At 40.9% G+C, this 15,240-nt stretch overlaps 1 protein-coding gene across 1 annotated transcript in view; it reads left to right on the top strand.

Moving 5' to 3' along the window:
* Positions 1-224: 224 nt before the first annotated feature.
* Positions 225-15,240, top strand: part of HSPA4 (heat shock protein family A (Hsp70) member 4) — a 46,777-nt gene continuing 31,761 nt past the window's right edge. Inside the window, exons 1-3 of the mRNA XM_004420200.3 lie at positions 225-557; positions 11,254-11,311; positions 13,903-14,043. Coding sequence (XP_004420257.1) covers positions 451-557; positions 11,254-11,311; positions 13,903-14,043 — 306 coding nt within the window. The 5' untranslated portion in view covers positions 225-450. The remainder of the gene's footprint in view (positions 558-11,253; positions 11,312-13,902; positions 14,044-15,240) is intronic.

Below are 15,240 nucleotides of genomic sequence, written 5' to 3'. Positions count from 1 at the left end.
GCTCAAGCGGCCAACGCCGCCTCACAACCATCTTACAGCCGCCCTCTCTCTTCCCAGGTTCTCGTGCCTGGACGTGACGTACGCTTGTACGTAACTGGGGGCGGGACCTCAAAAGCACAGGCGTCTGACCCGGGGTCTCGCGATAACATTCCTTTCCTTCGCAGTTCTCGCGCTGCAGGTTTACTCTCGTCGCAACGAGATCTTTCGAGATCTTCTCCGCCCCCGCTACCGGCTACCCTTCTGCGGCCGCTGAGCCGGCGCCGGCCTGAGCAGCGCCCTTGGCTGCGGCCCCTTCCAAGGACCTACGCGCTTGCGTGGACCCCCACACATCCCCCACTAGCCCCGGTTCCCCGGCCCACGCGGCCCGCTCTCTGCGCACCAGCCCCGCCGGGGTCCGTGTCCTGTGTCGCCGGCCGGACCCGGGCTCGAGCCCGAGCTGTAGCCGGCGCCATGTCGGTGGTGGGCATAGACCTGGGCTTCCAAAGCTGCTACGTCGCTGTGGCCCGCGCCGGCGGCATCGAGACGATTGCTAATGAGTACAGCGACCGCTGCACGCCGTGAGTGGGGGCCAGGCCGGCCGCGTGCATGGGGGGGTGGGGAGGTAGCGCTTGCTCCCGTCAGCGACCCTCGCGGCTTGGGGAACGCGGGCTGGGGTGTTACTTCCGTCCCGAGCCGAGGGCCGGGTGGGTAGGGGACCCCCACTGGGTGCCAGGTCACTAGTGGCCGAGACCCGCCGGGGGGTTCTGCGCCAGGCGCGAGGCCTTTTCTTGGTGGCCAGCTGGCTGAGCGAAGGCTGTGAGCAGGTACTCACACCAGCGGAGGGCAGGGGTAGGAGCTGGAGGAAAGGCAGACCTGGGAGGTAGGATGGCTGAGATCCTCTTTTGGAGAGCAGAGACCAGGCTCGTGGCGTACCGACATTTCTTGAGCCCAACACAGAGTTCGGAGCTTTGCACACAGCAGGCGCTTAATAAAAGTTGAGTTGAATGGGTTCTGGCTTCTGCCGGCGGCCAGACGGTGGAGCGGCCAGAGTCCCACGTGAGTGGGGGCGGGGCGGCGCCCGGAAGAGAGGAAGACCGAGCACCGGAGGCCTCGAGATTGTGTTGGCACGGGCAGATATTAGAAAAAGGTTTAATAAAATCGATGCCTTCTTGTTACCTTTGCGTTCACTTTGGCTTTTCACATTGTTTCAGTATATTGAACGATGAGGGGGTCGTTCTCTACTATCATTCTGTGCGCATCCAACCCCTAGCAGCGTTCCACTTACCCAGTGATACATTCCAACCAGGGTGTTGGCTGCAATTGTTAATGAATGACTCAGGGGCTCACTTCGACTTTTAGAACCTATAGTAAGTTATGGGACCAGTATAGACACAGTTCTAAAATTCATGACTGAGCCTGGTCTTGCCTTGGTTAGAGTAAAAGAGACTGCTCTTTGAGTACATAGAGATACCTTTCAATCCATTGTCGTCTTCTTGGACAAAATCTGTTAAGAAGCTTCCTACTGTTTGCTCCTTTCTCAGTGTGGCCGTTCAAGGGCCTCTGTTCTAAGGCCTGTTTTTTACCCTAATTTTTGTCTCACTTCTTCAGCAGATTGCTAGCCAAACTAGATTGCTCCGTCTACTAGACGGATCTTTGCTGCCCAGAGCGCTCACAACGTTTCCCTTCCACTTGTCAAATTTCTGTCCCTTATTTTAGACTTAACCCAGGTACTTCCGGATAACCCATTCCAGATCCCCAAACCATGGTTTGATGTCCTTTTCTCGATTTTGTTTATAGTTTTTAATAGCTTCATTGAGATATAATTCACATACCATACAATTAACCCATTTAAAGTGTACAGTTTGATTGTTATTAGTGTAGTCACAAAATTGTGCAACCATTACCACAATTTTAAAACATTTTCATTGCCCCAACAAGAAACCACTGTACTCATTAGCAGTTACACTCTATTCCCCCTCCTGTTTTTATAGTTTTTAACAGTGGGTATTATGTTCTAATTTGTATTTCCAGAGAAGTGAATTGTACACTGAAGTTTTTTAAAGCATTAAAGTTTGTTTTCAAGTATTAATTTCCTATTTGATATTGTCTTCCTCTCTGAATTCTAGTTTCCTTTATCTGTAAGGAAGGTCTTCCCCAAGGAATTGAAAAGGCTAGAGCACTGAGTTAGGCATGCAACTTCTTAGTCTTTTCTTGCCTAGAATTGAACACACTTTAGTTCCAAAGGGAAGAGAATTCCAAATATTGGAATGAAGGGTGTTCCTGTCTTTTGTTTTAGACTATTATCTTACGCTCTTATTTTTATTTTAGGTAGACTGCAGTTACAACAGTTTTACCATGAATTCCATTAGTTGGAACTGAAAGAGTTGTTTCAGAAGAAAAGAATTTTAATCTTCCTAGATTGCAATTAAATTTACCTCAAAGACTAAATGATGGATGGCCAGATACACCATGTAATTGTGATAAGAAAATACTGTTTAAATTAAATGATTTTTCTTACATGTTTTTCCTTTGTTTTCTTTTATATTCCCCAGGAACTTATAGGGATGCCATACATTCAAGTAATTTTTTTTTTTTTTTTTTTTGTGAGGCAGATTAGCCCTGAGCTAATATCTGTTGTGAATCCTCCTCTTTTTTGCTGAGCAGTATTGGCCCTGGGCTAACATCTATGCCCATCTTCCTCTACCTTATGTGGGACGCCTGCCACAGCATGGCTTGATGAGCGGTGCATAGGTCCGTGCCCGGGATCTGAACTGGTGAACCCCCAGGCTGCTGAAGCGGAGTGTGCGAACTTAACCGCTAAGCCACCAGGCCAACCCCTCAAGTAATTTCTGAACTGTGATTTTGATTGGCTTAGATTTCTGTGTTGGAGTCTCTGGCTAAGTAGAACATGGGATCAGAAAGTTTGATTTTTGTCGTGGTTATGGAAGAATGGATTTATATCTCAGAGGTACACAGAGACTGTGATAAAGGTTTGTTTTAGTGTGAGAGTGGAAAATGAGGTGCAGGTTCTAGAGGGTTGGCTATGGTAGAAGTACCTCATTTCAAATTGTGGGTATAACGATTTGAATTCAGTTTTTGAGGAGCTGGTTGTGTGTTACCCAGAAGAGACCCTTGCTTTTCTACCAAATTTAGACTTCCTTCATTTTAGCAAATATTGAGTGCCTCCTTTATGCCAGCCATTGTGCTAAGCGCTAGAGGTACTCTGATGAACAAACAAACAAGATCTTGGCATCATGGACATGGCCAGTGGAAAAAGCCAGATGCTAAACAAATATATAATTACTGACTGTGGTAAAGGCCCAGATGGGGAAGTACAAAATAGGATGACAGGGGGACCTAATTTAAATTGGATATGGGGTGGAGGTTGAAGGTGCCTTAAAGAAGTGCCATTTAAGTTGAGACCTGGAGAATGACTAGGAATTTACCACGGAGGTTGTGGTGGGTCTGAGGAAGAGCTGTCCTAGGCAGAAGGAAGAAGAGCTTGACACAGTTGACACTGAGAGGATCATAGCTACTCTTGAGCCGATTGAGAGAATGGTGTGAGATGAATCTGGAGAGCAGTTAAGCAGGGCAGACTAGATTGTTGCAGGGCTTTATAAATCATGTTAAGGGTTTTTATCTAGATGCAGTGGGAGGTGATACAACTTAGACTTTAAAAACGTGATTGGCTTTTTTGTGGAGAATGGATTTATTTGAGAAGGGCAGGAGAAGAAGCAAGGTGATATTTAGGAGGCTATTGCAATACTTAGTCTATGTGGGAGTTGATGTTACTTTCCACTAGTGTGGTAGCATGGGAGAGAAGTGTGGGGGGCTTTGAGATAAACTTTGGAGTTTTAAATTATAAGTATCTGGGTTGACATTTTTTGACGATAGGCTTTGAAATGAGAGGAAAGCCTACTTTTATATTTAGTTGGATTATTACAGTAGGAGGGGTACAACCTTAAAGCTTCTTTGGAATAAAAGTGTTATTGGACTGTCAAACATTACGGAAGTTACTTGGGCCATACTTTGCAAAATGAACAATTTATAGGGTAGAAATGAGTTGCTTTTGGAAAATAATTCTGTGTATGAATTGCTTATATTATCCTTTTCATGGACTTAGTTCCTAATAAAACAACGTATTAGGAATTTGAAGAGATGAAATTGTCTATTAATAACTGCCCTTGAGAGAGCAAAAGGTGAAGTATGTATGGTTTCTGGTTAACTGGCAGATGAACGTCTGATTTATTTGTGCAAGAAAATTATTCCTCTATGAAGTGAATATCTTTACATGTTGGGTAGATCTAGGTAGAGCAGCAAGATGACTTGAATCTTTTGGATTCAAAAAAAAGGAAAGTTGATTTGTTAAAGCTTAGAGCACTTCCCTTCTTATGTGTAATTGCAGAGGTTATGAAAGTAGTTTCTTCGAATCATTTAAGAACTAAAATACAACCTTGTATACAAAATTGGTGGAAGTAATCTACAAGAACTTTGTCATTAGGATCTAAATTGAGTTTCCTAAATTAAACCTTTTTTTTTCCGAACTGACTTAACAAAATACTTGTTTGCTGTAACAATAAAAACACTCAAGTGCTGAAGTAAAGTTGTTTCCTCTCCGTCTAATTATTTGCTGTTTGCTATGTATCCTTGCATACCTTTTTCTAGACTTCTGCACATGTACATAGGGTATATGTGTGTGTTTAAACAAATAGGATCATACTATATTTTGTAACTGTTTTCTTTCACTTATATTTTAGACATCTTTCAGAGTCGATAAATATGAATCTGCCTCCTTAAATATATAATCTTCCATATTATGGCTGTAATACTTTCTTCAAACAGGTTATCTCTAATTTTTTTTTGCTGTTATGAGTAACTCTTCAACAAGTAGTCTTTTATATTTATGTTTACATGTTAATACTTTTATTTTTGTTGGATAGATTTCCAGACGTGTAATTGCTTGGGCAAAGGATATATATGCTTAGAGTTTCAGAACATATTGCCAGGATACTTTACAAAAATTTAAGGGATTAATTTATACCAGGAATGTAAGTGATTTCTCTACCTTACTGGGGGTTGTGAGGATTATAAAGAATTAAAATTATAGAAAGTGTTTAGAATAATGCCTGACACATAGTAAATACTGCCTAAGTATTTGCTAATATTGCTATTCTTACTTGCCTTTTTTGTATTTTTTATTAATGGATTATATATTGGGACAGTAAAATGAAATCTATACAAATTTGCCTTTAGGGTTCATGAAATATGTAGCTTTTAACGTGCGAATCTTATTGACTCAAGAATTTGCTCTGCTTTAGGAACTGCAGATCTCATAAGTATGAGTTGTCTGGTCTGTTTGGTATCAACTTTTTGGGGTACTTTTTAGTTCAGGGCTAAGGCGGTAACCTGAGGATACTCTGATAAATGTAATAACCGTTTCCATGCCAGTTTTGCTTACATTTCTTATTTGATAGTCTAAATACTACTGTGGGTTCTTTGAAGAACTCATTTTCTTAGGTTGTTTAAGAAAGTGAATTAGAGAAACAAGCTATCCTAATATCCTGAGAGCAGTTCTATATACACTTATAAACATGAAACTCCACCTTTTAAGGATCTGTGCCGATTGCAACTGTTTATAATATCCCATTGGAATGTGCTTAAATATTTGGTTAGTAGTCTCTCTTACCTAGGAGAGGGAGAACAATTCTGTTCTCTGGCTTAAAAAGATAGTTATTTCTAGGACTTAAAGATTAGAACAGAAGAGTCTTGAATTTGATTTGAATTAACTTCTTGTAATGTCAGCCAGTAATTTAGAATGGAGGAAAGGTAATGCCAGTCAAGCAGCAGGTGAGTACTTAAGTTTTTAGCAGCATTGACTTGGTGTTGTGTGGAGTATAGAGGAGGTGTAAGATAAAGATTCCTGCTGTCTAGAGATGTATCCATTCTAGTTGGAAATATGAATGACTTAAAGCAACAGTAAACAGAGTAAGAGTACAGTTATGGACAAGGTTATTAAGTACCGACTTAAAATATTGATTTCAGAGGAGAGGTTACATCAGTGGGGGATAGAGTGCTGAGGAAAGGAAGGAGTGGGACTTGAGCAAATAAGATTAGACCGCATGGAGGAAAGGATTGAGACAGTCTCAGTGAAGGTATAGAAGTAGGAATAAACCTCTATTGGGTTTGCTGGCAGGACAAAAGTATGTATGTATGGGATTTGAAGTTCGCTAGTCCTCATTTTGAATCCTGGACTGTAATAATTACCGGTTATGTTTCTGGACACGTTAACTTGACTTGAGTCAGTTCCTCATTTATAAAATTGGGTCACTAATAGTTGTTTTCTCAAAGTGTTTGAGAGAAGCAAGTGTAGAATGCTTAGCACACTGCCTGGCCTATGAAGGCACAGTAATGAAGGCTGTGGGAGCTTGACCTGCTTGGATGGAAGAGAGGCTTCCTGCCATTGATAGGGATTGGATGCAGGCTGTGTGCAAATTTTGGAAGTTACTGATGAGTGGGAAGTAGGAGATATGTTTCCTTCAAATATCTTGTTCCATGTCAAAATCCCGAGGGAATAATTCAGCCACTGAAGATTTTTCAGAGCATATGTTGAGGAGAAAAAAACTGAATGAGAGTATTTAGCTTTATTAGGATTGCGTAGGAATATTTACCTACATGCTAATTGTGGTCATCTATGGTGGGAGGGTGATGGTTGTGGAATTACAGGTAGTCTTTATTTTCTTCTTTATACTTTTTTCTAATTTTCTACAATGAGCTTGCATTAGAAAGCACTGAACTAGATTCTAGTGCTGGCCCTAATCAATGTAATCTTTTTGGGCTTTAAATATTAGGTTTCTTTGTGTAAGTTTTTAGTTTTAAAAACCCTTCAATTTATGCCATTTGACATACTGACCCTCATTCAATTGTCCTTTTTAAATAGAAGTAGTAGGACTTTTATTCCTCATGGGTAGATGATTTTAAAGATAGCTGACTGGATTTTAGTGGATAGTTTGAAAAAGTGAAGCAGAACTTTCATTGCAAACTAGTTGGTATATTTTTTGTATGAAACTCAGGCCTGGGCTTTTTTTGAACTATAATAGCAGCTAATATTTTATTTATGATGTGCCAGTCTCTGATGCAAGCCCTGTAAAAGTGGATCAACAAATTTAATCTTTATAACAACCATATGAGGTAGATGCTGTGATTTCCCCCATTTTAGAGATGAGCAGATTGAATTTCAGAGAGGTTAAGCAACAGAGAGGTCACACAGCTAGAAAGACAGAGAAGGGATTTGGACAAATCCATATTGTCTGATTCTAGAGCCTGAGCTCATTTTACTGCACATGTCTTCATATTAGTCAAGTTGATGGCAAAGTGGAAAAGCTAAAGATTTCTTTTTTTAGTGCAATAGTTGTCTTATTTATTTTTTTTGGTTGAGGAAGATTCACCTTGAGCTAACATCTGCTGCCAATCCTCCTTGTATGTGAGCTGCCACAGCATGGCTACTGACAGATGAGTGGTGTAGGTCCGTGCCTGGAAGCCGAACCTGGGCCACTGAAGTGGAGCATATCAAACTTAACCACTAGGCCTCTGGGTGCTGGCCCTGGCTTATTGTTAAATAACCTTTGTAGACTGTAAGAATTATGTAGTGATATTATATTGATGATTTTCTATGATGTGATAAGAAAAGTTAACTTTCCCCATACTTTGCAAGAGTTATGCCTTGTTTGAGATGTAGCTGCTATATTATGTGGTCAAAATTGATGTTCCATTAGTGACATTTGATTGCTTTGTAAGAAGTTGGAAACTGTAGTGTAACTATGTATAGACCAAAAAAGGATGAGTAATTTGAACTGAGACAGACTTATTTAGCTTTTCAAGATGTATGAAACACTTCCTATTAGAAGACAAATGTGGATTTTAAAAGTAAGTAAAAATGTTAATTGACTTCAAGGAGAATATTACCTAGAGCAGATCTGTACAGCAGAGCTTTCTGCATTGATGGAAATGTTTTATATCTGCATTGCCCAAAGTCCAGAAAGTTTTAAGCCAAGTCTAATAAGTTTTAGGAGGTAGAAATGATTAATTTTTACTTGAAGAGGATTGGGAAGGCCTCACAGACAAAGTAGGTGATATTTCTGGAGAATGAGTGAGATTTAGAAGGACCAGGGCATTTCAGGTGGCAAAAGTAGTATGAGCACAGCAGGAAGATTGGAAGGCTGTTTAACTTGTGTTGGGTCACTGTGTGCATGAGGTGCAGCAGGAAAATGGGGGTGAGGGTGGGGGTGGGGATGGTGAAAAGCCTTAGGTTCCACAATAAGGAATCTGGGCTTTATTTGTTGGTAATTGGTTTTGTTTGGAAGGTAAGTAGAAGCAAGACAGATTCAGAGTTACCTAGGTAGAATAGGAAATTAACCCTTCAACAGGACTTAAAGTTGGGAACATTAATGTTTTTTGTTCCTAGAGCTAGTAATTGTTTTGAGGAGATGAAGTTTTGAAAAAAGGGCTGCAGGAACATAAATAACGTTGCCTTTTAGTTATGTTGGGATTGAGATATTGGTGAGATATACCTTAGAAATTCAGATCTGGTGGCTTTTAGAAAGATGTAGGGGGCCGGCCCTGTGGCTTAGTGGTTCAGTGCGTGCGCTCTGCTACTGGCGGCCCCGGGTTCGGATCCCAGGCGTGCGCCGACGCACCGCTTCTCCAACCATGCTGAGGCCGCGTCCCACATACAGCAACTAGAAGGATGTGCAACTATGATATACAACTGTCTACTGGGGCTTTGGGGGAAGAAAAAGGAGGAGGATTGGCAATAGATGTTAGCTCAGAGCCGGTCTTCCTCAGCAAAAAAAGAGGAGGATTAGCATGGATGTTAGCTCAGGGCTGATCTTCCTCACAAAAAAACGAAAGATGTAGGTTTAGCATTTGTTAGGCTTAGGCTAGAAGGCCTTTTTGGAGTGGGGAGAGTGAATGGAGTAGGTAAGATTGCCTTGGGCAATTCCTAAAGAGCAGTATGGTCTGTGTTAGAGACATTTAGGTGGTACTCAGGAATTTTTCTTTTGGTTTTAGTGATTGGTGGTATATTTCCAGAAAGGCTGAGCTTGGCACCTGTGCTTCTTGAGAGGCTACTTCCAGCACATTCTAGGCTCACAGAGCTTAGGGTTCAAAGGAAATATGAGGAGATCCAGGCTATGCCATATTAATATAGGGCATAGCTGCCTGCAACTGCTCTGGGACATTGGCTCACAGGGGTTCTTAACACATTGGTTGGAAAGGGCCTCTGAGGCACAGAGAGGCCCAGCATTCTGCCAGTTTATACAGGGCTAATAGATTTAAGTAAAACAATTCTACTTGATTAATAAGTCATCTAATGTAGTGAGATTTGGACCAAGGCTGTATGGCTCCAGAGCCCTTATTCTTACTCACTCTGCTAAATTGGAAGAGCTAGGGATCCAGGGAGGATAGAGAGGGTCAGAGCTAGAGTGTGAAATATGGAGAAATGATCTACAGTCCTGACTCCATTGCTTTCAGATTACATGACCCTGGATAAATTTACCTTTTTGGACTCAGTTCCTCTCCTATAAAGTGGGGATAAGATAGAGTGCTTATGGGGATTAAGTGAGATAGTACACATAAGCAATTGATGCAGTTATTATTATTAAAGTAGGAGGAAGAGAGACTTAACTAACTTGAGAGGAAAATGGATGCTGGGAAGAGCTTTGTCTTTTAGGATTTTTGGGTGGTGTGGGTGAATTTGATCTTGTTTTAGTTTGAGAGAAAGCAGCTACTGGAAACGGAGGTGATAAATACATGAGAGTAAAGGGAACATGAGGCAAGGTTCCAGAGGGATCAATTAGAGTGAAAAACAGGGGGAAGCAAAGGGGCTATAATAGGAAAAGCATTAACTCCAGTATAACTGACTTTTTAAGTTTAAACACAGTGATTTATTTATGTATATATGTATGTATGTGAGGAAGATCAGCCCTGAGCTAACATCTGCCAATCCTCCTCTTTTTGCTGAGGAAGACTGGCCCTGGGCTAACATCTGTGCCTATCTTCCTCCACTTTATATGGGACGCCGCCACAGCATGGCTTGACAAGTGGTGCGTAGGTGCGCACCAGGATCTGAACCAGTGAACCCCGGGCTGCCGCAGTGGAGCGCGCACAATTAACCGCTTGTGCCACTGGGCTGGCCCCAATTTTTTTGAAAAGATATTTATTAAACTATTTCATGTGTGACTGAGTTTGTGTGTGTGGGGGGGCATCTGGAACTCTGAACTAAGTTCTATGTAGAGTACAACATTTATTAAAGGGTAAGGAATACAAATGTGCTCATTCGAAGCTTACGTACATATTATTAATAATATTATTATTATTTTTTTTGAGGAAGATTAGCCCTGAGCTAACATCTGTTGCCAAGCCTCCTCTTTTTTTTTTCTTTTGCTGAGTAAGATTGGCCCTGGGCTAACATCTGTGCCCATCTTCCTGTACTTTATATGGGACGCCGTCACATGGCTTGATCAGCAGTGCGTAGATCTGCGCCCAGGATCCGAACCCGTGAACCCTGGGCCACCGAAGCGGAGCGTGTGGACTTAACAGCTATGCCACTGGGCTGGCCCCCAAACACGGTGTTTTAAAGTAGTTATAGTTTTAAGCAGGTTTCAGTTCTGCTTTCTAAAATAAACAGCAAATAGATCAAACCAGCAGGTACTGTATGAGTTGGTGATTTGGAAGAATGTGTTCAGAAGTGGGAATGAAATTCCTTTTCAGAAATTCGGAGTCCTTGGAAGCTAGTTTTAGAAAAATTACTTTTTACTTACATGCGATAAGACAAGAGTTGTTTTTAGGGTTTATAGGATATTCTCTTGGTGAAGTTATGAGCTATTTTTAAAAACAAAGAACATTTAGTTGGTGTGCTCACATAAGGGTACATTATTTTATATTGGGATTCTGAACACCAGACTTGAAGAATTAGAGGATAATGGAGTGTACCTCTCTGTAGTATTCTAAACAGATAGTCATCACGTCAAACTTGTGCTTCAACATCTAAAGGACAGGACTGCCGTTATTCCAAGAGGCAGCCTATTCCATGGACAGTTTTACTCAATGGAAAGGTCAAAATCATAGACTTATTGTGGGTTGTTAATACATATGGCTTTTTAGCCTAAGACTCAGAAATCTCACCTGCTATGGTTTTGGATATAATGTTGCAATAAGTTTTTTTTTTTTTAATATTGCAGTAAGTTTTGATGCTTTAATGTTTGTTTTATCTTCTAGGGCTTGCATTTCTTTTGGTCCTAAGAATCGTTCAATTGGAGCAGCAGCTAAAAGCCAGGTAGAGTTTTGTTTCTTCCTAAAATAACTTCTTTATTTAGTTTGTCCATTCTTCCATTCAGCACCTGTTTGAGTGCCCATTAGGTGCCTAGCACTGGGAGGCCCTAGGCATACAACTGAGAGAGACAGACCTGATCCCTATTCTCATGTGCTTGAGTGAGAAGCAAATAGCTTTTTAAGCCATGAGCTTCTTTTTTTTAATTTTATTTATTTATTTATTTTTTCCCCCAAAGCCCCAGTAGATAGTTGTATGTCATAGCTGCACATCCTTCTAGTTACTGTATGTGGGACGCGGCCTCAGCATGGCCAGAGAAGTGGTGCGTCGGTGCGCGCCCGGGATCCGAACCCGGGCCGCCAGCAGCGGAGCGCGCGCACTTAACCACTAAGCCACGGGTCCGGCCTGCAAATAGCTTTTTAAAACAGCATGAAGAGTATAATCTATTTAATGCAAACTATTAGGATGTATTTTGCTCAGATCTTGTTTAAGCAAGGCTTGCTTGTTCGTGGATATTTTAAATGTTCCTTAAAGTCTGTCATTTTGGGTTTTCATCTTACTCATATTTAGGATCAGTGTTGTCTTCAAATTTGATCTTGTTAATCAAGGTTCTCAAGGAAGGAAAGCAAACTTGTAAAAGCACACTTGTCATTAGTTTACTTTGTAAACCAGGAATTGACATATTTGCTGGTTTCAGAGCAACAGAACCCCCGAGAGTTCTGTTATCCTGAGTGTTTGAGGGTGCTGTAAAATCAAAGAGTTGCATGTTTGATCTTTTTATGATTCCATCTGGAGCAACGTTTAGAATAAATAACTGTCTCTCTTTCTGGAACTGGCAGGGCCTAAAATTTTTAAGCCTAAGAAAATGGTGCTTGGCCAATTGATTTTTTAATTAAATTGGGTATTTAGAATCTCATTTTCAGAAGATTCAATATACTTTAGGAGGCAGTAGATAGCAAGTACGGAGCTATTTTGAAATGTCTTTCCTTGTAAAATTCCAGGGAATTTTTCCTGTTTTTAAACTTACTTTCATTATTGAGAATAGTTATTGCACTAAATAGCTGCCTGGTTTTATTTATTTATTTATTTATTTATTTTTTTTAAGATTTTATTTATTTTATTTTTCCCCCCAAAGCCCCAGTGGACAGTTGTGTGTCGCAGCTGCACATCCTTCTAGTTGCTGTATGTGGGACTCGGCCTCAGGGTGAACGGAGAAGTGGTGCCTCGATGCGCACCCGGGATCCGAACCCGGGCCACCAGCATCGCAGCGCGCGCACTTAACCACCAAGCCACAGGGCCGGCCCATGCCTGGTTTTAGATTGACGTAGTTATTGTAATATTGAGTTTCTCCTTGACAGCTTACTGAAGCAGGACCTGATTTTGGAGGCCTCATATTGTTTTTTTTTTTTTTTTTTTTTTTTAAGATTTTATTTATTTTTATTTTTTACCCCCAAAGCCCCATTGGATAGTTGTGTGTCGTAACTGCACATCCTTCTAGTTGCTGTATGTGGGACTCGGCCTCAGGATGAAAGGAGAAGTGGTGCCTCGATGCGCACCCGGGATCCGAACCCGGGCCACCAGCATCGCAGCGCGCGCACTTAACCACCAAGCCACAGGGCCGGCCCCTCATATTGTTTTACAAAAGGACTTCTGTGTGCCTCTTGATGTAGCCAATGCAGAGGAGCTCTGCATTTTTTTCTTGGGGCTTGTTACACTTATGCATTGGGAAGAGAAACTTGTAAATCTTAAGCACAAGTTCATTCTTGAGTTTTTTGAATGTGTTTGCCAGCATTTTTTTTCATAAATTCTAATAGTTTATTCTAGAGAAATTAGAAAATATAGATATAGAAGTATAAGGAATTTGGAAGTTACTTGTACTACCGTTATCCAGAAATCACTGTTGGTATCTTAGCATATAACCTTTTCTACTCTTTATAAGCGTATAAATGCACGCTCACCCCCAAGAAAGTGAGATCATACCATATAGATACTTGTCTTCCAACCTTCTAAAGTAATCTTACCCACTGTATGGCTATACCATAATATATTTACCCATTCCCCTGTTATAGACCATCCAGGCTATTACCAGTCTTCTGCTATTATAAATAATACTCTTCTAATATCTTTTTGCATTTATTTTGTGTACTTATTGTCATCTTTTTTTCCTTTATGGTAAATTTCTTTCACTGGAATTTCTGAATTGATACATATTGCCAAATTGACTCCTGGAAAGTTTGAAACACAAACTGGGTAATTTTTAAAAGCTAAAAATAATTTTATGTAAATGTTTATTAGAAGTTTAACAATAGAAAATATTTTTATAAGTGTAATGACCTGTCTTTGTGGAGAAGTAGGACCAGCTGAGCTCTGGTCCCAGCCCTGCCACTGTGTGACCTGTTAAGTCCCTTACCCCTCACCTCACATGCTAGCAGGCACCATTAAGAAAGGTTAAGTGCTGAAGAAAACTGACACTCGGAAGGAAACTTTGTGGAGTTAAAATGATGCTAATTTACTCTGAGGTTCTTGATTTTTTTTCCCCCCTTCATTTAATTGCTGTTAGTCTTTCCACTTTTTGATTCCGATATTCTTTCTCTTAGGTAATTTCCAATGCAAAGAACACAGTCCAAGGATTTAAAAGATTCCATGGCCGAGCATTCTCTGATCCGTTTGTGGAGGCAGAAAAACCTAACCTTGCATATGATATTGTGCAGTTGCCCACTGGATTAACAGGTATAAAGGTAAGGTTTTCAAGATAATGCCTTATAATTAAAATAGACAGTATTTTATTTTATCCAGGTCAATGTATATCAGTACCATTCTGATTTCAAGTTGTAGTGAAAATGCTTACAAATCCTTAGGAAAAGCTTTTGTTAGTAAATACCATTTGGCATTTTTTTGAATGATCTGGATTTTGGTTGGGAGCTGTAGGTGGAACTATTAATAAATGGGTTGGACAGGTGGGTAGTGATGGTTTAAAGTTTATACTGCTGTTGCTGCTCATCTTGTTTACTGATGCAGCAGTCTTTCTGCTGTGATTTTAGTGAACAAATTCTGGAAGATCAGGCAAAGAAATCAACATTTTAAGGTCACTAGCCAGATACATGGCCATACTCTTGACACTAGGGTTTAGGTTGAAAAGAGGTGTTGTTCTTTTGGGGAAAAGGGGGTTTAGTCTTGGATATCTCTGGGACATCTGGAAGAGTCTCTTTGTGAAGCATGCAGTGAACTGATCATATGAAAGAAGTGAGAGGCTGGCAGGTGGGTAGGGTGGACACATCTGCCTCTTTTGCTCTCAGAGGTGGTAAGAGGAAACCAGAAAAGGGTGGTTGAGCTTTCTGGGCAACTGAATGTAGAGGGGAGATTTGGTGTTTGAGACACTCCAGTTGGAGAAATAATGATCATGGAAACAGGCTCAGAATCCAAGAGATGATGATAATTGTGAGAAAAAGATAGTCAATTGTGCTATTGTAGCTGAGAATTCAGTTGAACTTAGAAATGAAGAATTCGGATAACTGAAGAATGATCATTGGGTTTACTTAGGATATCTGTGGCAGTTATCTCAGAACAGTTTGAATGACCTAGTAATGGATAAATCAGGAATGCAGGGGAGGGAAAAAGGAAAAAAAAGGGAGGTGAGGAAATGGGGGATACTTAACAGTTAAGAAATAAATAGGATGGCTATTTTTTTATTTTTACTTTTTGTGAGGAAGATCAGCCCTGAGCTAACAACCATGCTAATCCTCCTCTTTTTGCTGAGGAAGACTGGCTCTGAGCTAACATCTATTGCCAATCTTCCTCCTTTTTTTTTTTCCCCAAAGCCCTAGTAGATAGTTGTATGTCGTAGTCGCACATCCGTCTAGTTGCTGTATGTGGGATGCGGCCTCAGCATGGCTGGACGAGCGGTGCGTCGGTGTGCGCCCGGGATCCGAACCCGG

Source organism: Ceratotherium simum, chromosome 4 (assembly GCF_057802395.1).
Source record: "Ceratotherium simum simum isolate JZ-2026a chromosome 4, ASM5780239v1, whole genome shotgun sequence".
In the NCBI taxonomy this organism is placed as follows: domain Eukaryota; kingdom Metazoa; phylum Chordata; class Mammalia; order Perissodactyla; family Rhinocerotidae; genus Ceratotherium; species Ceratotherium simum.
This window is presented reverse-complemented; position numbering and strand designations above follow the sequence as displayed.